Source organism: Ovis aries, chromosome 17, assembly GCF_016772045.2.
Source record: "Ovis aries strain OAR_USU_Benz2616 breed Rambouillet chromosome 17, ARS-UI_Ramb_v3.0, whole genome shotgun sequence".
Taxonomy (NCBI): Eukaryota; Metazoa; Chordata; class Mammalia; order Artiodactyla; family Bovidae; genus Ovis; species Ovis aries.
In genome coordinates, this window is record NC_056070.1 from 69,184,257 (window position 1) to 69,208,254 (window position 23,998).

Here is a 23,998-nt window from a genome sequence, read left to right on the forward strand (position 1 = left end):
ATTGTTCCTCAAAATATTATAGTTTCTGGTGTTTCTGTTAAGAATTTCCAAGTCATTCTGATTTTGAGCTTTTGTCTATTATCTGTCTTGTTTTGTTTTGTTTTCCTGTCTGGAAGCTGTTTCCTCAGATTTCTGAAATTTTATTAATTATTTTAATTAATTATTTATGTTTGTCACTCTGGCCAGTTTGAGTCTGGTAACCTGGGTGCTCCTTCGGTTCTGGGAAATTCTCTTGAATTATTTCCTTGATGAAAATTATGTCTGCTCAAAACTCCCTACTCTTTCTTTCTGGATCTCCTAGTATGATATTCAGATAGCAGACCTGCTGTATATAGTTATTCTATTTAAAAAAATCTCTCCTGTGCCATTTCCGCATCCCTGTGCCTTCATTCTGTGCTCTCGGGGATAACTCCGAGCATGCTAACATGACCCCGTTCCTCTGTTGAGTCTTTGTTTGTGCTACTGTGTTTCTGTTTCCAAGAGCCTTTTGTTGCTGTTCTCTGGGTGTTCCTTCTTACGGTTAGGCATCCTGCTCTCGTTCACACTCACAGAATGGTCTCTTATCTCAGGATATTGATACTCCAGATGCATTTCTTCCCTCTGCATGCCTTTGTTTCTTCTGTTTGTTTGCTGTTTCCTCCTCCACCCTTGTTCGCCTTCTCGACTTATCTCCCTGCAGAGGCCAAAGACGGCTGGTGGTCCTTGGTTGGCTGCTCGTGCTTAAAAGTGCAAGGACTAGAAAGCTCTGAGCTCGTGGGCCTTCGCTGTAGAGTGCCACGATCAGGCCTCAGGGAATGCTCAACATCTGTATTTTTAGGTGATTCCTCTTGGTCACTTTCCTGAGTCTGTGTTGGTCTCTGCTGTTTTGGGAGCCAAGTAGAGACAGAGGGCTGAGGCTCTGTACATTCACTGTGCGTACTTTCACTTAATGCCCCTGTTTCCGGCGCCACAACCCTGCCTCAACTGTGATCTAGAGCTCACTACCTTCTGCAGCATTCTTCAGGGAATTTCCAGTTTTATGCCTGGGTGGGCAACTGTTTGGTTTTGCAAAGTTGAAGAAGGGGTCTGAGGAATCCAGCTGCTTCATAAATGTCTTTTACTAGGTCTTTAGTTAGCTGCAGGCTTCCCTCATAGCTCAGTTGGTAAAGAATCCGCCTGCAATGCAGGAGACCCTGGTTCAATTCCTGGGTTGGGAAGATCCGCTCGAGAAGGGATAGGGGACCCAGTCCAGTATTCTTGGACTTCCTTTGTGGTTCAGCTGGTAAAGAATCCACCTGCAATGTGGGAGACCTGGGTTCGATCCCTGGGTTGGGAAGATTCCCTGGAGAAGGGAAAGACTACCCACTCCAGTATTCTGGCTTGGAGAATTCCATGGACTGTATAGTCCATGAGGTCGCAAAGTCAGACACGACTGAGCAACTTGCACTTTCTTTAGTTAGCTCCAGGTGGCGCTAGCGGTAAAGAACCCGCCTGCCAATGCAAGAGACAAAAGGGAACCGGGTTTGATCCCTGTGTCGGGAAGATCCCCTGGAAGAGGGCATGGCAACTCATTCCAGTATTTTTGCCTGGAGAACCCCCACGGACAGAGGAGCCTGGTAGGCTCCAGTCCATGGGATCTCAAAAAGTCGGACACCACTGAGCATCCAACACTTTCACTACCCACCATTCTCATTCCTTATTCCAAAAGCACCTGATGCTGAAACTCTTTATAGTTCCCTGTACATGGGGGTAGTTCTCGGTTTGCCCCACTGCCGGTTTAAGTTACCAGCGACACTGCTGCTGCTGCGGCTGCTAAGTCGCTTCAGTCGTGTCCGACTCTGTGCGACCCCATAGACGGCAGCCTACCAGGCTCCGCCATCCCTGGGATTCTCCAGGCAAGAACACTGGAGTGGGTTGCCATTTCCTTCTCCAACGCATGAAAGTGAAAGTGAAAGGGAAGTCGCTCAGTCATGTCCGACTCTTCGCGACCCCGTGGTCTGCAGCCCACCAGGCTCCTCCATCCATAGGATTTTCCAGGCAAGAGTGCTGGAGTGGGGTGCCATTGCCTTCTCCACCAGCGACACTAGTTACCTCTTATCTGTCTGCTTTCCAGCTTCCAAACTCCCATTGCTGTTGTTTTCTCTCTTACTCTTCCAGTCCTTTGGGGTTTCTACTCTTAAATCTCTTTACTGTCGCTCTAGTGAGGTTTGGAACCCACTCCAGTGTTCTTGCCTGGAGAATCCCAGGGACGGGGAAGCCTGGTGGGCTGCTGTCTATGGGGTTGCACAGAGTCGGACACGACTGAAGTGACTTAGCAGCAGCAGCAGCAGTGAGGTTTGGGGAGGAAACTAAATAAATATTGATGGAGTGTCAATGTACCATTTTCAATGTACCATTTCACCCAGAAATCAGTAAATGTACTCCTCAAAAAATAAATATTTCAAGAATTGACTTTTAGGACCAGCAATGCATTTTTTTTTCCTTTAAGCATTTTGGTTTGAAGAATAATGGTTTGGTCTAACTTGCTTTAGACAGGACTTCTCAGAATTGGTGAAATATTGCTTAACAATTTTAACATTAAAAACACTTCATAATCCTATAAAACTACATTAAAATCACATTTAAAGTATTTAAGTCTGAATGGTCTTAAGAAGAGAATATTAGCTCATAGTCTCCGACTTGGAAATAAATATCTCAGATGTGTAGAAGGCCACTGAATATAATAATGATATTATCTGAAAATGTTTGCATGTTTTAAATTTGTCATGCATACTCTATCTTTTTGGAGCTTCTTGCCAGGACATCCATAGTCTCAATTTAGGGGAAAAAATATTAAAAGATAGTTTGAAAGTCCACCAAGATACTTTCCTATTAACTTAGGAGAACACACAGAGATAAATTCTTCCACTTGGTTTTGGGAGCTTTGTGTCACAATCCTGACTCTGTTCAAAAGCGGGACTTTGACATTCTTGTAGTAGAAGATGAGGAGGAAAATTTGGATGAAGCTGTTCAGACATTAGGTAGAAGAAAGCTTCGCGTGATCCTGCTCATCCTTCTAGTTAACCGTGCTCTTTCCATAGGCAGTCTTTCATGAGATGCTGTCCATTTACTGCACCTTCTCACCTGCTCTTTGAATCAGAAAGTGTGCTTTTTCCCTCTTCTTCACCTTCCTTCACTTTTTCTAACAATGACTTTGCCAATAAGATCTCACAGTCTTTCCTCTTTTAGTTGTCATTCTTCTTGACCTGTTTTATGATGTTGCTGTATATTCTCTTTTAAATGTTCCTTCTTACTCCTGTGACATCACACTGTTCTCAGTCTCTTCCACCCTCCTGAGCTGTCATCCATTTCTCTCTGTTACTTTTTGTTTCTTCTCCCGCCTCTAACTGTGGGCAAACCCCAACCTGTCCAAGGTCTTGACTCCATACTCTTCGAAGTCTACATACTTTACCTGGGAGGATTCATCCATTCTCAGGGTTTTGATGACCACATGTGTACTGCTGGCTCCCAAATGTCTCATCTTGTGCCCTGACCATGAGAACTGAACAGAGCTTCAGTTCTGTATCTTTAATCTTCTGTTGGGCATTTCCACCTTGATGTCCCACTATCGTGTCAAATCCAGAATGCTCGTCTTTTTATTCTTCACTGCCCTCTCCTTCCCACACCCAAAACAGATTTCTTTATCCAATTTCCCTGCCTCTCAGCATCATCTTTATCCTCTTAGGTACAGAATCTTGAGATCATTTATTTAGTCGGGTATCAAAATTTCCCCAAGCGTTCCTTTCCAGTCTGTTCTTACTGCCAGAACTTGAGTCCAGGCCTTCATCCCCTTGCATCTGAATTGCTGCCACAGCCTCCAAGCTCTCCCACCGCCTCCTGCTCTGTCCCGCATCTTCTTTAAATGCAACTCTCATCACATCACTTCCTTAATCAAAATATCTCATGATTCCCATTTCCTACTACATCAAGTCTAAGCACCTCTACCTGGCCTTCAGGCTGCTCCCGACCTGCCCCCACGTTGCCTGTCCTATTTCCCACTATCACCGAACCTGTCCCCCTTCCTGGAGTCAATTTTCTCAGTGTCACGAGAACAAGCCAAGTTCACTTCTGCCTCCTTAACTTAACAAGTAATCTTCTCTCGCTTGGAATGCCTTTCTTCTTTCTGTTGACCTAAATCGTATCCACCTTGCAAGAGAGTTGCCTGCGCTTGCTGTGCCCAGTTCCCTTTCTCTTCTCTTTGCATGCCACGGTAATCAGGCCTTCATCCCCACTCCTCCTCCACTGTCCAAGACACAGTTATTTTCCTATCATGAATCTGTGAACTCACAGCTCTACCACCAGTTCCCATCTAATCCCATAGAAATTCTGGCTTTATCTCTTTCCATATTTGTAACTTCTTTCTCCATCAGTGAGAAACCTGGCCCCCATTATACTTAACATATTACTTATGGTATTCATCCTCTCAAATGTAACCAACCTCCCATCCTCGCCATCTTCCCCATACACGTATAGGTACCCATGTCACCCTGCTCAGGCTCTGACACCCCAAGAGTCTCCCATACCCTGCTCCATTCAGCCTCTGACTCTTCGCGCCAGGCCTGTCCTCCATGGGGACACCCTCCTCCCCCTGCCCAGGCCCTGACACCCCCCGTGCACGAGCCTCTCTGGCTCCGCTACACGCATCATGGGCGTGAGGACCGAACTGCTCATCGAGGAAGCACCACTAGGGTCAATAATGTATTTAGAAAAAGCTTTCCAATTTGTTTCTGTTTCCTTTCTCCTACAAAAGCACCTATTGTCAGTATCAGTCAGTCTGAAATACCACAGAAAGCAGTGGACAAAGAAACCAAATCATTTGTAAAAGAATATGCAACCTACATCAATGTAGAAACAAAACACCCAGCTTTAAAAAAAAGAAATATTTCTTCACATTCTCCATCTCTTGCTCAAATAGTTTGATATTATGGCCACAGCCTCAGAATCGCTATCAAGTTCCAGGGCTTTTGGTAAATTCATGAACTTTACATTTTTTGAAGATGGTGGTTTCTGATGCCTGAGGTGCAGAATTAACTTTATCTTTTAAAACTGAGAAATGGAGATATTTCGTCGTTCAGTTAGACCTCTGCAAGATCACCCTTGATAGCCAGTTCACAGAGACGAAGCGCTGACGAGGAGACAGAAGGCAGTCATCAAAGGGCCTGCAGACAGTCCCTGGAGAGCACAGCTTTCCCAGGACAGAAATACCCAAGTCTGCCTCCAAACCCTTTAGAGACGTAAACTAACCACTCCAAGAGGCAGCTTTCTCATTCCTACTCTTAATCCCAATTTTCTTTGTCTGAGAAAGGCAAATTTAGCCCTTCTTCTAAATCAAGATACAATATGACTGGACTTTTGTTTAATTCTAAGCCAAAACATTCCCAAACTCCCACTGCATTCTTGGGAAGCCCTGCATGCTGCTGAAGTGCGCCCTCGGCCATGTCTCATCCCTTCAGGGAGCCGGCTCGCTCCATCTGTGCCCACTCAGAGGCCGTGGGAAGGGGGCGCGGCCTCCATGGGTGCCCCCGCCAGGTGGGTCCAGATTAGCTCTATGGCCCACTCACGAGGAAGTGAACAAGGCTCCTCTGTGGGTGTCTGAGCACACGTTACCAAACTGCTGGTGACCTCATGAGCTGGAGAAAGCAGGTCTCACATTGTGGACTAAGCCTAAATATTAATACTACTTTATATTTATGTAGTGTCTTTTTTCCAAGGAGCTCCAACCTCTTTACAGACATTATGTCATTAATCCTCAAAGCATTGCTGTTTGGTCCACGGCAAATATGATCCCCCTCCCTTTTTTTTTTTTAACTGTGATGGAAACTTGCAAGTCAGTGATGGAACCCAGCCCCCTAGTTCTCAGTCTTTGCACTATACCGTGAAAATAACCAGATGAATAATTTCTCAAGCAGACTCATGGCTTCTTGGGTGGGATTTGAGAGGATGGCTCCGTGTGTATGCTTTTCAGTGTTCAGTGCCGCTGCTGCACTTACAGGAACACGACAGGTTTTCAGCTGAAACTTGAAGTGGAGGGCTATTATTAAATATATAATTTCACTTATCACTCGGAGATCCTGTATACTTCTCATACCCCAAGAGAAGGTAGGTTTTTAAAAGTTGGTACACCAGCTTAGGGCACATTTCACCTACAGCAACCACATATTCACCAAAATCAGGCAAAATCAGGCAGCTAGACACAATCAATTTGTATTGAGTGATTAACATGTACCAGATACTGTGCCAAACGTTTTCAAATCCATGATCTTATTTTATGTATATAATATTCCATGAGAACCTGTTAGATTAGGTCTTATGTGTATGGAAACACTCTGAGTGGGGCAAGAAAATAAAAAGGCACTAATAGAAATATGGCCTCAGCTGCTATGTCCCTTCCATCATCCCCCCAACACACATACCCCAAAGAGCTCTGCTAACTCGAATCCCCTTAGTGGAAATCCCCAGCGTAAATATTTCCACAAAAAGGGAAAATGTGGGTAAACTCTAAAAACCACTAGGAATTAGCTCAATACCTACCCACCAAAAACAAAAACAACAAAACCCAGCCCCAACAACTTAAAAAAGATCAGTACCTGCATATTCACCAGTTAATGCAAAACACAGAGAACAGAACACAGCTGTATCTAACAATGACAAATGTTTCTTGATTTCACATGGCTGGCCGCTTCCGGACCAGGAATATTCGACCGAGGAATTATGAACCATGCTGGCATAACTTTAAACATGCACAGAAGCTTTTTCCACATTGTTGTTTTATTCTCTCACGTGACCCACCATCATATTCTTTCTCAAATGGGTAGACGTCCTTACCCCGCTGGATTTGACAATGGCCGTGAAAATGAGACGTGCTGAGGGGAAATCAGGAAAACTCTTCTTGTGAAACTTTCAACTTTGAATCATAAACCTAAAACCCTCAGAATGACAATGTATGTGCCGGACTCCCTGCAACAGTAATACCATTCCACGCTGTTCTCTGGCTGACTTGATTTGAAATAGCCTTACGTTTCTGAATGAATAATATTTGAGACTGAGCAGCCCTACCCCATCATGGAAAATCTTTATGCACACTATGCCATATTTTAGGTTTATAATCTAGCCACATTCTGTAGCATAGCTACACTGCAGTTTATACTCAACAAACTTGCAGTTTTAAGAAAGCATATTCATATTTCTATATATCTGATTTCTTATCATAGAAAATATTAGCCCAAAGGAAAATCTTGTATCCCAAGTAAAAAAGTCGAGATGGAGAAACTTAGGCAGTGGTCGCGCAAAAAGTGACGTTTGTCCTCATAGGGTTGCCACGCACACAAGGTTCTGTCGACAACGTTGTACAATTCCAGGGGCACCGAAGTCACGGGCAGCGATGTGAATGGCGCCCCCTGGGGGCGAGCAATGCCTGGCAGCCTCGATTTTAATTAATTAGTGAAGCTTTGAAAATGAGTGTTTTGTTTTGGTTCTGAGTCCAGTCGTAAGCTGCGGGGGGGACTTATTATTAATATCTACATTTTTGTGCGTGTGCAAGTTCTGAGTGCTTCCTCCCCATGTTGGTTTTTAAAGGCTTCCCTATTGACTGAGCTTCAGCACATGGGGCTGGCGTTCTCCCAGCTCTGGGTTTTCATGAGTCAGGGAGAAACGTGTGCTGTTTTGAGAAGACGCTCATCAGACATGCTCAAGCAGCCCTGGGCTGATTGATACAGCCCCTCCCCCCATTCTCTCTCTCCCTCTGTGTGCCTACAGCATCCTGCTTGCATCTAGATTTAGCCCTCACTTCATCCTACCTGTGGGAGATACTGGCGAGAGCTCACTGTCCCACGTCTGTGTTCCTCACCACCGTGCAGCGCTCTGCTGCCCAGGCCTCCCGCATCATCACCTGAACGCCTGGGACCTGAATCTGGTACTCAGCCTGCTACCTGAACCTCTGCTTGCCCCACCCTCATTCTTACCCTCATACAGTCCGGTTCTCTCACTTCCTTTAGTCCATGTTGAGGAGGAAAACGGGGTCTCCAGACGGGGAAGATAACTGATAACTGGAGGCAGCGGGAAGAAAGCCCACCTTCACGTGCTATGAGACCAGGCGTGACCCTGCAACGAGGTCGGGGACTTGGTCACAACCCTTCACTTCCTCATCAGTCCAGGCCTGATCCAGCTCTAGTGAAACAACTTGAAGAAGATGATACTGCGAACTTTTTTCTAGCAGTTTTAAGTTTTTTAGCAGTACACGCATGCTAAGTTGCTTCAGTCGTGTCCAGCTCTTAGCGACCCCATGGACTCCCTGTCCATGGGATTTTCCAGGCAACAGTATTGGAGTAGGTTGCCATGCCCTCCTCCAGGGGATCTTCCCAACCCAGGGGTTGAACCCGCATCTCCTGTGGTTCCTGCCCTGGCAGGCAGGTTCTTTACCACTAGCGCCACCTGTACAATTATTTTCAGAATGGAAACACAACAGTTTCTGAGAAGTTGTCCAAGAAACTGGCGGAGGTTGCCTTCTAGACAGGGCACTGAGTGGCAGGGAGAAGCTCACTGTGTGCCTTTATTTTGCATTTTGAATTTCATACCATGTGACTGTACTAGTTATTGCAAGAGATGAATAAAATCCAGGAAAAGGAATCAGGCAGTTAAATAACTAGATGTGAACTGAACTGATGCCATGCAAAGTTCCGTTAATTATAGGAAAGGATTCAACTATATTAGCAAATAAAAGTAGATCAGAAAGAGAGGTATGATTATTTTCATTTTCTGTTTAAAACTTGGAAAATGTTCACTGTTTGCTGAAAAAGCAAAATACAACTTAAGGTTAGGTGTCTGTCCCTCATATAAAACCTATCCACACTCTAAACACTCAACTTCTTTTTAGTTGTTTTCCTTTGTTTCTTCAAGTGAACTTAGGGCCAGTTTAAAGTGAAAATCTGACTTCTCAGTGAAGGGATCTTTGCCATTCTGCCTCCACCTTGTATGCAAGAACTGTTTCGGGGGTGCCAGAGCTCCTAAGTGTCATCAGCTTTGCCCTCTCTTTCCTGCCAGTGGGAGCAGGCAGTCAGGACCCAAGGTCTGGACATCACACCAATAGGAGCTCTCCCACCTCAGATAGTCCTCATACCACAGTGGCCCTTTCCTGCCTGTTTTGCGGGGCCCGTCTATAGAGTCATTTCTGTACTTACGGTTATACTGTTTCTTTTAACACCTGCTGAAGCGCTTTTCAGAGACTCAGACTCAAGCAAATGACCTACATACTACACAGCGAGTCTATGAGAAGCGGGTATCATTTCCAATTCTGTACCTATTATCTGTTCATCTCATTTTTGAAGAGTCAGCAAACCTATGTCAAGTTTAGCACATCTAATAACATCATCATGTCATCGCCTGTACATTTCCTCCTGCATGCGGCAAACTGAAAACAACTGTTTCATTTTTATAATTACTTCAAGTATGTGCTTGAATGTGTTTATATGTGTTTTATATTTCTACTTCAGTTACCACAGAATTAATAGTTAATTACTCAGGCATGTGGAAGTAGGAAAGTAGCTGACATTTTTCTATTGAAAAGTATCTAATAATAGTTTAGAATATTTTATAATTGTAAAAGGTAAACCACAAAAATTTTAAGGCTTTTAATGTTCTCTTATGACTTTCCCAGTTTACGAATTAAAATAATGTAGTAAAACTTTCATCACATTGAAATATAGGAAAACAAAGAGATAAAGATTGTTGGTTATAAACAGCAATTAATAAAAGATATAGTTTTAACAGAATAAACAAATACGGAACTTCAAATTTCTAATGCAACTATTTCTATTGGGTTGGCCAAGAAGTTTGTTTGGGCTTTTCTGTAAGATGTTTCAAAAAACTCAAATGAACTTTTTTGGCCAACCCAATACAATTTACACATGAATACATTCTCACAGATAATTTAAAAACCACCAGTAAGGATAGTGCATATCACTGGCTTTGAATTGAAAACACACAAGATGTGCTGTCCAGCGTGGCGGCCAGGAGCTGCAGGTGTCTGTAAGCCACTTGGAATGTGGCTACCTTGAGGTGAAATGTGCTGTACGCGGAAAATACACACCAGACTGTAAAGACATAGTATAAAAAATGCAAAATATCTCAATTTTATATTGATTACATATTGAAATAATATTTTTTATATATGGGATCAAATAATTATTAAAATTTAATTTCATCTGTTTCCTTTTACTTTTTTCAGTGTACCTACTAGGAAATTTTAAATTTTATATGTGGCTTGTAATGGTGTCTTGCATCTGTTTCTACTGGACAGCACTATATGCGCGTATGGGAATGTATGCCTAGGTGGTATATATACCTACACATATATGCATACACTTATGGATATTTTAAAAGCATCAATGGGATAATGGCATCTTTTCCTGAGACTTGCTTTCTTCACTTAACACATGTCCTAGAGATTTCTCCTTGTTAGTATATTTAGAAAACCCATGTAACACTAGTTGTCCTTTTGCGCCTGGCTTATCTCACTTAGCGTAATGTCTTCAAGGTTCATCCGTGTTGTGGCATGTGTCGGAAGTTCCATCCTTTTTAAGATTAAACAATATTCCACTGTTTGTATCCACTGCATTTTGTTTACCCGTTCATCCGTCTCTGGGCATTGAGATTGCTCCCGCTTTTTGGCTGTTGTGAATTATGCTGCCATTAACATGAGTGTAGAAATATCTGTTCAGGCTCACACTTTGGGTTCTTTCGGACATGTACCTAGAAGTGAAGTTTTTGGGTCACGTTGTAATTACACTTTTGATTACATGAGGAACTGCCGTCCTGTTTTCCATAGCAGCTGCACTGGTTTACATCCCCAGCCGCAATGCATAAGGGTTCCAGTTTCTCCACATTGTCCCCGATACTTGTTATTTTCTTATTTTTTTACTAATAGCCATCCTAATGAGTATGAAGTGATATTTCACGGTAGTCTTGATTTGCATTTCCCTAATGATTAGTGAGGAGAAGGCAATGGCACCCCACTCCAGCACTCTTGCCTGGAAAACCCCATGGACAGAGGAGCCTGGTGGGCTGCAGTCCATGGGGTCGCTAAGAGTCGGACACGACTGAGCGACTTCGCTTTCACTTTTCACTTTCATGCATTGGAGAAGGAAATGGCAACCCACTCCAGTGTTCTTGCCGGGAGAATCCCATGGACGGCGGAGTATGGTGTCGCACAGAGTCAGACACGACTGAAGTGACTTAGCAGCAGCAGTCGCAATGATTAGTGATGTTGAGGATCTTTTTCATTTGCTTTTGTGCCACTTGTATATTTTCTTTTTCGCCCACTTTTTAATCAGATTGTTTTGTTGCAATTGTAGTTTATATACTCTGGATGTTAATGTCTTATAAGATGTGACTTGCAAATATCTCCTCTTATTCCACGGGTCATCTAGGCCACCTCTTGGTAGTGTCCTCTGGTGCACGAAAGGGTTTAATGTGATGAAGTTAGATTTACCTGTTTTCCCTTTTGTTGCTTGTGTTTTTAGTGTCATGTCCAGGAAAATCTTGCCCGATCCAATGTCACGAGACTTCCCCCCTTTGTTTTCTTCCATGGGTTTTATGGTTTTAGCTCTTATGTTTAGGTCTTCAGTTCCTTTTGAGTTAATATTTGCATGTGGTACAAGGGTCCAACTTCATTATTTTGCACATGGATATCCATGTCTACCACATCATTTCTTGAAAAGACTTTCCTTTCCCCACTGGGCATCCCCTCTGTCAAAAATCAGTCTCCATGGGGCATCCCCTCTGGACATCCTTGTCAAAAATCATCTGACTACATATGTGAGGGTTCATTTCTGGACTCTATTCTATGTCTTGGTCTGTATGTCTGTCTTTGGGCCAATACAACATTTTGATCACTAGCTTTGTAGTTGTTTTGAAATCAAAAGTGTGAGGCCTATACCTTTGTTCTTCTTTTTACAGGTTGTTTTGGCAATTCAGGGTCCCTTGAGATTTCATATGAATTCTAGAATGAAGTTTTCTATTTCTGAGAAAAAAAAATCACTAGGATTTTGACAGGGATTATATTGAATCTGTAGATTGTTTTGGGTAGTATTGACAGCTTAACAACATTAGGTCTTCCAATTTAGGAACACAGGATAACTTTCCATGGTTTTACCATTTCATATCTTGCTTAGAAAGGTCTTTGGAGGAACTTCCCTGGTGGTCCAGTGGCTGAGACTCGGCGCCCCCTAAGGGGCCCAGGTTCAATCCCCCACCAGGGAACTAGATCCCACATGCTGCAACTAAGACCCGGCACAGCCAAATAAATAAACATTTCTTTTTTAAGTTTCTGCAATGCTAAAGCTATAAACGTGTTTTTCCATATTTTCTTCTAAGAAGGTTTTCTATTGATACATTTTCTTCTAATAAACTAATTTTAGGTTTTACGTTTGGCTCCCTAAGCTAGCTGGGTTTTGTTTTTCCTGGTGTGAGAGAGGCTTCCCATTGTGGTGGTGCTGAATTGCTACCCTTTCCCTGCTAATCTGCATGCTACTTCTATCATAAATGAAGAATCCTGGATAGTGTGTTTTTAGACTTGCTATTGTCTGTTGCTCTGCTGATTGATAGGTCTGTTCTTATTGCTATTGTGCTCTAATTACTCTGTGTCTGCAGTCCGGAAAACCAGCTCTTTCCCCTCCTCATAGTTCTTTTTTAGTATTTTAAAGATTTTTCTGTATATTTTCACTTTTAGACAACCATTAGAATTATTTTCAGTTCCAAAAGACATATTAATGGGATATTGGTTGGGATTGCATTGATTTGATAAAGTAATCTTGGAGAATTGTGACTTTTTTACAAAGTAAAATGGTTCTTTGCGTTTTTGAGGAAAATTTATTTCTAATGTCACTACTGTCACCAAGGTCCCTAGGAAACGTGTCTGCTTGGATTAGTCACAGATTGCCTCTGTGAAGCATCTCTGTGCAGGGGAATGTCACTGACGATGACAGTGTTCTGTACCTGTGACGTCTGATACGTGGTTATTCTGCACTTGAATTGAGCACCCACAGGTGGCTTCTGAACACTTGAAATGTGACTAAGGCAACTGAGGAACCTAATTCTAAATTTTAATTAATCTTGACTAAATTTAAGTGGTCACGCATGTTGACGGTGCAGTTTTAGGATGTGTGATAACTATGTAATTGAATACTTTTGTAAGTAGTTCAGATAGATAGCAAAAGAATTACTGGTGTGTGTAAAAGACACCATGTAAAGCATTGCAGGGAGTCTAAAAATCATATTAATATAAACTAATTCCTAAAGAACTTAAAACCCTGTTCTAGGTAAAGGACAAATTGTTTACAAATATTAATGCCGTCAGGAAAACATAATTACAAAAAATGTGCTGTGGGTATTTGCTCAAGAAAGAAAATTCATATCAGATTAAAGAAACAAGAAAGACTTTGTGGATGAAATACTTTTAGAGATTGACCTTGAAAGAATTATTCAAAACCTAGGAGGGTAAGTATTAATAACAGAAGATTTCTGTCCTCTGAAACGTGGAAGAAATAGAGAAGAGGGGAGAGAATGAGGTGTTTTGGGGGAATAACTGTGTTAGATTCCTAGGGCTGCTGTAACAAATGACCACAAATCTTGTGTCTTAAAACATCAGAAATGTATTCTCTCACTAGAGGCCAGAAATCCCAGACTCGGTCACTGGGCCGAAAGCAATCCATACTCCTCTAAGTGTCGGGCCTGGCTTTTGGCCACATCACTCCAGCCTCTGCCTCAGGGGTCACACGGTCTCTCCCTCATCTGTCAGTGTCCCAGTCTCCCGCTCCTTCCCTCTTATAAGGACACACGTGCTCATGGGCAGCGTCACCTGGATAATCCAGGATAACCTCTCCATCTCAAGACCCTCAGGCACACCTGCAGAGACTGCCCCCGCAATGCCTTTTTTGCCATATGAGGTATTGTTCACAGGCTCCAGGGACTAGGACATGGACACCTTTTGGTGGCCCTTCTCAGCCTACCGCAAGGATCCAGGCTGGCTGGGGTGGGAATGACGACAGCCACCAGGCGCTGAAGGACTTGCAGTGGGAGACGGGCCAGGCGCCCCATCTGTGCTGTTTCACGCACTCATTGCAAGAGCGCTGTGTGGGCATTAGGAAATGAGAGAGGAGTCTAGGGTGACCGTGTTTTCCACCTTTGATGACTGGGAAATGGTGATTAACAGAAATTGAAAAGTCAGGAGGAAAAATTGGTTCCAAAGGAAGATTAATGAGCTCAGCTTTGGCTTTTCGTTTGAGGTCCCGGCAGGCTGTGCCCACAACGGTCAGCCTCAGACAGAAACCGAGGAGCCCTACCCAGAGTTCTGATGGCTGGGTTCTCCTATCTTTGTTTCCCCTTTGGGTTGAAAGCAGATTATAAAAAGTACTGAATTTGAAGTCAGCAGACCTGTGTTCAAGACTTCCACTTACTAAATGTGTGAAGTGGACAAGTCATTTCATTTCTCTGAGCTTCAGTTTTTACATCTGTAAGAGAGGAGTAAATTTCTCTGTCCTCACATAGTTGTCGCAGGAATACATGAGATGACATTTGTGATGTTCTTAGCAAGTCTATTGTAAGCATTCAAATGGTTGTAAAAAGAAGAGCAAAATGTTTAATATGTCAAAGTCACATTTTTTCATTTGAAGGTGCTGTGTCTTAGTTACCTGAACCCAAAGCAGTAACTATTAGTTTTGAAGGTCCGTCAGTGGCTCCTTCCCCCTCTGCACGCTTACACCATGTAAGTGTCTTCAGTGCCACCCAAGACAGTTGACTCCCTTGCTAAACGACCTGAACTCAACTTCACAGAAATGACTAAGCCCAGCAGGAAGGAATCAGTCAGCCTCCTGCCCCGCTGTTTAAAGAGGTGCCTGTACCTATAGCCACTTCGCCCACCTTCCTGCTGGAGCTCAGGTAACGGCCCGTCTTTGATGTGAAGTGAATACACCTTCCCTGTGCTCCTGACACGGTGCCCTCCCTCCTCCTGGGCTCCAGATCACCTAGCCAGGGCCCTGGGGGACATCTGCATTTGGAGAGCTCACCTCCAATGCAGAATCTTGGAACCGGAGTCAGTTACTTCTCCGCCCACCCTCCCCACCTTGCTTCTATTACCCACCCCCTCAGCTTCCTCTATTTCCCATCTTGATTATTTATTATTATTATATTATTATTACTATATTATTATTATTATTATTATTATGGCATCATTGATCATTTTTGTCATTTTGTTTTACTCCTTTCTTTCCTTTGCCATCTCTGTGCCCATCGCAATGAATGGCAATGATGTGTCAGGGTCCAGGTCCAGACCCTCACTCTCTCTCTCCTCTGCCCTCTGCCCCCATTGCCCGCCCTGGTCTAGCCTCACTGCGGCCCTTGTTCTCCCCTGGATCAGTTCTCCTGAAGTAACCTTCCTGCTCCTCGTCTCACTGCCCCCGGCTCACCCCTACACTGCTGCCATCGGGACCTTTCCACAACACACCTGCTCTGAGAACTCTTTGGAGGCACTCCATGACCGCACAAAAAGTCCATACTTGGAAGAATGACACTGTCTGACCCGGCCCACCACCCTATGCCGAACGATTCCCTGTCCTCAGGGGTATTCTGCTTTCTATCCCATCCCTGCGCTTCTCTTGTCTAGAATGTCCTCTCTAATGCCACCTGCCTGGTGAATGTCTGCTCATCTCGCCGTTCTTAGTTCGGTGTTCACATCCTCTCTGAAGCCGTGCTCGGCCTCCCCAGGAAGAGCTGGCAAGATCTTTTTGGAACCTTCCCCGTGCCCTGCACAGGACTCGCTATCGTTTCATCTGTAGCCAGTTTGTTTCCCCGCCATAACCTCTGGGAGGACATGAAGTATGTCTTGATCAGCTTTGTGTCTTTCGTGCTCAGCACAATATCTGACACAGAGAAGATGCCCCAAACATTGGCTGAGTAAATGAATTAATTATGGAACTTTTAAAGCCACATGATGCATTAGAAAATGTACAGGAAGGAAGAGCTGATAGAATAAACTCTAGAGATTAATGGAAATATGTGATTTCTAAGGAGACTACATATTTACCTCCCAAAGAGAGGTAAACGTGGTCCAGAACCCTAAGACAGTGGGCAAACTCTTCATAAATCCCAGGAAAATGCAAGACACTTCCCAACGCATCAGAGAGCTCCCAGCTCCACGGGAGCTGGAGGTCAGCATTCCCTTTAAGCGTTTGGTTTCTTAACCGCTCATTCATCACAATGTTAACAACAAGCTCCATTCGTGCGAATAGCATTTATTGGATAATCGCTGTTGATCTACCTTTCACTGTGAAAAGATACATTTTAAGGGAGAGGATTTGAAACTAACATCATGGCTATAACTTAGTTATAAGAGCACAAACCCTCTCTGAACCATAAATGTCCTTGATCTGGGAACTTCTAAGTCCAGAGATTCCATACTTCACACTTGATTATATATACATCTATGCTGGCAAGGACTGACTTTCTAAACAGAAAACATTTTGCCAGATCTGACCTGGCAGATAGTTTTGAAGTAATAAACAAATTCTCTGCACTGTCACCCCAGGCACAAAAAGTTCTCACGGTATTTCCTGGTCGTCTGGGGCTGCCCACCCGCTCTGTTCCCCAGACAGATCAACCCCCTAATGCAAAGCACGGCGCCCTGACTGCTCTTTCTGCGTTGATACTTATCTGTCTTCTTCCCAAAGCCTGTGAGGAGACCATTTGATAAGCTGACTTACACTGATATCATACTGAGTAATAATTAGAGGGGAATTTACATTTTTACCAGGAGAGTGTTGATGTGTAGCACCTCGCCCTAAGGGCCCATCTAATGAAGGGACATTTCTCACTGTTGCATGTCCCTTCCACGTCTCTTCATACCTCAGTGCTTTAAACATGCTGAATGAACCTTCCACCTAGAATGACCTCTCTTACCCACTTTCCCCGTCTCCAGTGCAGTGAACCCATACTTTAAGACCCATCTCAATGTTTCTCTTATGCTTAGGGGCCTTCTCTAAATTCCCCAGGTTGAGCTGGTCACTCCCTCTTGACTTTTTATAAAACTTTGCATACTTGCTGTCTCAATGTCTTTAATTTTTTATGCATTCTTCAACTGACTTCAAGGTGATGTCCGACCCCAGACAATGCAGCTAGTAACTTCCCTGTCTAAATCAAATAGACATATTTCTGTCCTTATCATCCTTGACTTCTCAGCAACCCCTGACACTTCAGGAAAAAAGAGCCTTCATCGCTTTTATTTTCTCTATTCCCTCTTCTTAAACCTCTCTTCCCTTGGCTTTCTTTGTAGGACAATCTAGACTTCTCTGTCTCTTTCTCACCCTTCTTTGTTGGCTCTCTTTCACCTAATCTCTAAGTGTTGGAGTTCCTTATGGCTGTATCCTGGCCTCCTTTCCCTTCTCACGCTCTGATCTCTCAATAAGCAAACTCTTCCACACCCACAGCATTAATCAGCCTCCATATGCTGATGACTCTCATATTTACATGTCCAACCCAGACTTCCATCCCAAGCTCCAGTCCGTACATAGCTGCCGATCCCCTATGTCTACTTGGGGTTTCTCAAGTACTCCAATCACAGCAGGTTCAAAACCCTCAGTGTTCTCTGCCTGAGAGAACAGTCCCTCCATCCCTGAAGTTAGCTGAACCAGAAACGGGGAGTCATTGTTGACCTACCCACCTCTCCTTTACCACTGTGTCCAGTTGATCATCCTCCTGACTCTGTCTTCTCAATACTTCTCTCACTGTTGGCGTCTCTCCGGCATCGGTGCCCAGGGTTATCATGTGACTACTCCAGTAGCATGACTCACTGCCCTGCCTCCACTTGATGCCTCCGCACACCTTTCTACACAGCAGGCAGTGTTGTTGAGGATTCATTCATTCATTCATTCATTCATAGGAAAAAAATGTATTCAGGCCCTACTGTATGCTAGTTTTGACCAAGGCAGGCAAGTGCCTAATCTCCTGGGACTCTATTAACAGCATATGATTGGGGTACCTAACTTAACAGGAATAGGGTAGGGAAGGCTTTTTGAGGAAATAATGTTTCATCTGAAGAAAGAGCAGGAATTGATCAGGCCACAAAGAGGACCGGTGGAGGGAGAAAGAGCTTGCTGAACAGACGAAGCATCGTGTGCAGAGGTCCAGAGTCAGGGCAAAGCTTTGGCGTCACGGCTTCCTGTTGCATCTCACCACTCTTAGGCGAAGTCCAGAGTGCCTGCCTTGGCTTTTCATACACCATCAGTGGTTCTGGGAAAAAGAGGGGCCCCAGAGGGGCTCTAAGACCCTGACGGCAGCTCTGCACTCATTCCTTGGGAAAATGCTCCTGCCCCAACTCTCTCTCTCTCTCTCTCTCTCGCTCTCGCTCTCGCTCTCGCTCTCGCTCTCGCTCTCGCACACACACGCGCGTCCACTGTGATGGGCCATTTGCCAGTCGTTGGTGCTGAGAAAACTGAGCGGGCAGAGAGTGAGACAGTAGAGGAGATGCAGCGGGTACTGCTGGGCACAGCCAGGCCCTGGCAGGTGGCGACTCCAGCTGCAGGGTGTTCAGGGGCTAGCAGCCCCCACAAATAGCAAATGGCCCATCACAGCGGATGCGTGTGAGTTGGGGGCAGGAGCATTTTCCGAAGGAATGAGTGCAGAGCTGCCGTCAGGGTCTTAGAGCCCCTCTGGGGCCCCTCCCTTTCCCAGAACCACCGATGGTGTACGAAAAGCCAAGGGAGGCACTTTGGACTTTGCCTAAGAGTGGTGAGACACCATAGGAAATCGTTAAGCAGAAAAGTAACATGGCCGGATTGTAAAGTCTACAGGGCAGGGATTTTTATCTCGTTTGTTCACTAATGTGCCCCAAGCACCCAGAACAATACCACGCACAGAGCTGGCACTCCATTAGTAACTGCTGAATGAATGAGTGTCTACTATGTTGTGCTGCCTTATTTTGCAATCATGTGCTTAATGTCTCTCCCTTACAAGATTCAATCCTTGGAAAAAACTGTGTCTTATGTACTCTTCATTACCAGGGACACGGTATTAGTGCCAGCACAGAGCATACTCATTCATTCGGCCAATAGTTCCTGGCACCCAGTGACAGAGCAGGAGCAAAGTATGGAGCAGACCCCAGGGGCCAGGTCCAGTGTGGGGCGAGCGGGGGCCACATGAGAGCTGCGATTGGCCCAGGAAGTCTACAGCAAGGCGGAGCTGCAGAGATGGGCCGGGCCACAGAGAGTGTGCGCTTCGTCTTGAGAACGGTGGGAAGTCACTCACGTGGGTGATGAGTCAGGAGAGCCATGTAGTCAGATTTGAGCAGAGCCTACGTAGGCTCCGGACTGGGAGAGTGGATTGGAGAGGCAGGAAGAGTGGGAGTTTGAGACCCAGGAGCTGGGAGAGATGATACTGGCCTATGGCAAACCAGAGGCAGGGTGAGAGAGAAAAATGGATGGATCTGAAAGATATTAAAGAGGTAGGCTCGACTGGAATTAGTGATGAGTTAGACTTCAGGGTGAGGATAGTGGAGTAGCCATGGATGAATCCCAGGGTTTTAACTTGGACACCTCCAGTGGAATGCTTGCCTGGGTGGCTTTGGCACCAACGATGCAAACTCAGCGAGTCGGAGCGCACCTGAAAAATGTTTCTCAAATGTTGCTTTGTATGGGTAAAACTTGTGGGTTTATATAGTTCAGAACACGGACTATTTATCGATGTTAGGAAGCATCCCAACTGATCACGTGCCTGCTTTCGAACCCACTAGTTTCCTATGAACCATTGGACTTCCCAGACCGCACTCGTTGCCTTGTATACGTTATGAAGATGTTTCAGTGAATTCGCTGCAATAAAAGTAAAGCTCTGAAGCTTGTAATAGAACTCTGGTTGACTCGAGGAAAGAAGAAAAAGAGAACAAAGCTATCAAACCATCAGGCCAACTTGCACACCCATCTTCTCTCCTTCCCAGTGTAACCTGACTTGATAGAAGTGGGGATACTTTCATTTGAATGGGAAGCATACCCAAGCAGCATTTTTAGAAAAGCTAGATTTTTTCTTACAGCTACACTGAAACAGATTCACCTCCCAGATAAAGAAGTCGGTTTTTGTGCTTCGGGTTTTTATGCTGCTATTTCCTTACCTTTAGAGCAGACCAGTTACTTGATGAGCAGCTCTGCTTATTTTCTCAGTTTTACTGTTCCACATAGCCAATGTCTTGGTTTAAGCCAAAGGGAATTTGTGGTTTCTGAGATCAGAAATTCAACTACTTTCTGAAATGCAAAACTGGTGATGAAATTAGGTGTTTGTAGAACCAATCGTTGGTTCTCAATGGTACTTAGCTGCTTTACTGATACTTCCATTATTTTGTAGTAAAAGCATGTCAACAATAATAACCTGTACCTATAACAAAGGAAAAGAATAATGTTGGAACTTCTACTAGATATTCTGACAAGTCTTGCTTAAAAATATGTATCATATTCCATTTTCCTCCAAAGAAAGAACAGAGAACATGGAAAAACCTTTCCTCCCATCTAGTGGCTGGAAAATATAAAAATGTCCTCCATGCCGGTCTTGGAATTCCAGGCATTAGGGATTGTCTGACATCGAGTTGTTTGCTCGGTTAAGCAAAAATAAATTCTAAAATCTTTACCAAAGCTGAGCCCAATGGAGAAATATATATCCATGATGAGTCACTAACCGAATTCTCTTTCGTCAGTAACGTAATTCTCATCAAGCAGAAAGAAGGTCATGGTCCCACCTTGTTAATATGAACCTATAGTTTAAAAAAGGTAAGACTGCATGATTCTGCTCACTGAAAAGGTGCCTTGAATTATATTTGCCTCTAAAGCTATCAGTGCCCTAGATCTCTCCTGACCCTTAATGGCTCCTTGTTAGCTCCACCTCTTGACAGCTCTTTTTCTCAAGAGCTGGATGTGCTGAATTCACTAAAGAGAGCCAAGAAACTGTCCCCGAACCTGGCTGCCTCCAGGGGCCTCAGCTCCTGAAAGCTGGAATGCCAGGCTCAGCTCCTGGCAGCAGGGCCCCCGAGCAGGGCTCGCCCAGCCCGCAGGAAGGCAGGTTTGGATCCGTTATGCCGCTCAGGGGATTAACGCTTGGTCTGTGTTGTGTGCCTTGAGCAGATATCAGAGTCTCTGCTGAACTGTGCCTCTCTCTGGTGATTCTCACAGATTCAAAAGATGAATTTCGTGTGCAGTCAGCAAAGTTCTGAGAGATCCGGAAAGAAGAGGAAGGTCAGCGAACCAGTGAAAGTCTTCATCCCTGACAGAAAGTGAAACTTGGCTGCCTTTGCTACTTTTATTCTAAAATAAGTTCATTTTGCAACAAGTGTGCATGAAGTGTTTTAGTAAGAAAGTAAGTTTCTATCACCAAAACCCTTTACTAAATGTGTTGCTCAACTTTCTGTGTTAATTCACTAAGTGCTGAATGACCGGGTAGGACACGGGTTCACTTGGCCACAAAGAAACGAGGTCACCAGGACTGCTTGGGGCCAGCAGTACTTTGAGGCGGAGTTAGAGATGAGACAGCCTTTATAGCTGGAAAAGAACCACAGCAGCTCTTTGGAAGAGAAACAAGCTGTCCTTCTCAAAGGAAAGAGGATTTTCTTTGCATAGTTCAACTCCCCAGGTACTCAGCCAGCCACAAAAGGTTTTAACTTGTTGTAACCTGTGTGCTGGAATCCCTCTGCAGTTCATTAGAATTCCCACGGAATCGCATAGCGAGTATGAGGCGGTGCTGATCCAGGTGTGATTTCTGGGGTAACTTCAGTCACGAGGTTCATCAGCCAAGTGCTGGACCGAAGTGTAGTCTCCCTGTAGAGTTCCCCAAAGCCGGCCCTGTGCCCTCTTCTGCTGGCCAGCCCGAGACGGGAACGGGCTGCAGTGCAGGAGCCTGGGTCCCTCCCGAGAGCCCCTGTGACACACTCCCCCCACCCCAAACTTCAGCTCATCAGTCTGTAACCTGCAGATGATGCCCCCAGTCCTCCCGTCATTCTGGAAGAATTCTGATAGACTGAATGATCAGCAGCAGATGAATAATAAATGTCAGTGTTATTTGAATTATTTATATACCATGAAACTTAATAACAATTTAAATGGATAGGACCAACAAGTTAAATGTTGTAAATGTGTGTGCTTTCTAGTTAAATAAAATCAAAACACAAGGTATTTTTTGGCTCATCTAGTTTTCTTCATTCAGATCAGTGTAGTAAGGATATCAGAGCCTGGAGTGCTTGTTAAAATGCAGACTACTAGGCCTGCCTCATTTCTATTCATCAGAACCCCAGGGGGGGCCCTCTGGAGAGCTCCCTGGGTTCTAATGCACATGAAGGACTCAGAACCCAGGACAGACCTCTGATCCGGGCTGAGAGGAGACTCTCAGGGGCCAGACGTGCACTCAAGCCAGCGGCAGCCTGTGGTTGTCACACTGCCCTTTGGGAGGCTCTCCAGCTTCCGATTGCCCACAGGCAGCCCCCCAACTGGGGTCCTGAGTTGGGTTGTGGCCCCGAGGCCTGCCAGGGAGGACTGAGTTCCCTTCCCCCAGCACGTGGACTGTCCTCCCATGAGCTCACCCTGCCACTAAGAGGAGGAGGAGGGGGAAGGTATGGGCTTATTATATCCTTGATAGAGCTGGAGCCTGAGTCACCATAACTTCTCTTAAGAGAATCCTATGAAGAGATTAGCTGTCTAGTAGAGGGATTAGGTTCGTTCTGTGTCTCCAGAGTGCAGAGCGTAGACCAGACTGGCAAAGGCTATAGGAGGCCACTCGTGCTCAGTGCCAGGAGGAGCGGAACACCACAGGCTGGCAAAATCTGACGGGGCAGACCCTGTGAGGCTGAGAGCCTGCCCCAGAGCCTCAGGTGTCTGAACACCAAGCAGCTTCGTCAATACCCCAGGAGGCTCTGACTCTCAGAGCAGACGAGTTACAGGCAGCAATTAGTCAATCTGGATTTCAGAGAGAACCATTTTGTTCAAAAGAGGAATTTAGCTCTCAATCTATAATTTTCATAAACCTAGCCTAAGGTGGGGGATCCTTTAAGTCAAAGTCTAGAGCCTGAATCTGTCTGGAGAGTCTCTCAGTGCTTTTCTTGTCTCTATTAACACCCCTCTCCTCCTGCAGTGGATGCCAGCAGGCGGGATGTGTGTGTCTGATGGAAACAGGGAGAGAGAGAGAGAGAGAGAGTGTGTCTCAGCAGCAGAGAGGTGCTGGAACTGTGCCCCGGCTGGGCACATCCAGGAGACATGTTGTCAAGAGGATCCGAGAACCATGAAAACGTGAACTCGCTGATTTGACATAGCAGAGCTCAGATGTTCAGCCAGCTATCAAGATGGGAGGGTGTTCAATTCTATTTACTGGATAATTTATTGGGATGGGGAGAGGAAAAAAATTTTTTTAAAAAAACCCTTTTTGTAGCTTATTCATTTCTGTCCTTAATAATAACGGAATGAACAACCACAAGTTCATCATGAAGCTAGAAGTTCGGTGAAAAGAAGGACAACTCAGACCCCAGCTGGGGGCCGAAACCACAGCGCTCTAGCCAATCCCTCACCCCAACAGCGCTGGCGCTTGCGAAGATCTGCCGCAGGCCGCCTGGAAACTGGGATGTCGTTAAACTGAAATCTATGCAGGGGAAATTTGACTTGGGCTGCTGCGGTTTTTCTGTCTTGACAGAAAATTGGTCTAGCTGGGAAGAGGGTTGGTGTAGCTCACGACTGCCACCAGCCTTTGAAGCCAGGCACCAAAACCACACCTTCATTTCCCTTCTCAAAGGTCCCTCTGGTGTCAGGGTGCTTTCACTCTCCCGCTCACCTCTACCAGGAAGAGCCTGGAAAGATTCACCAGTGTCAAAGCGACATTCACACACGTTCAAAGTTGTGTATGTTTTGTTCTTTTTATTTTTAATGGGAGGATAATTGCTTCACAGCGCCGTGTTGGCTTCTGCCGTACATCACCGTGA

At 44.9% G+C, this 23,998-nt stretch overlaps 1 protein-coding gene across 1 annotated transcript in view; it reads left to right on the top strand.

The window, feature by feature from the left end:
* HORMAD2 (HORMA domain containing 2) overlaps positions 1-22,205 on the top strand; it is a 68,527-nt gene extending 46,322 nt beyond the window's left edge. The window contains exon 11 of the mRNA XM_060401309.1: positions 21,213-22,205. Within this exon, the coding sequence (XP_060257292.1) occupies positions 21,213-21,317 (105 nt within the window). The 3' untranslated portion in view covers positions 21,318-22,205. The remainder of the gene's footprint in view (positions 1-21,212) is intronic.
* Positions 22,206-23,998: the final 1,793 nt, after the last annotated feature.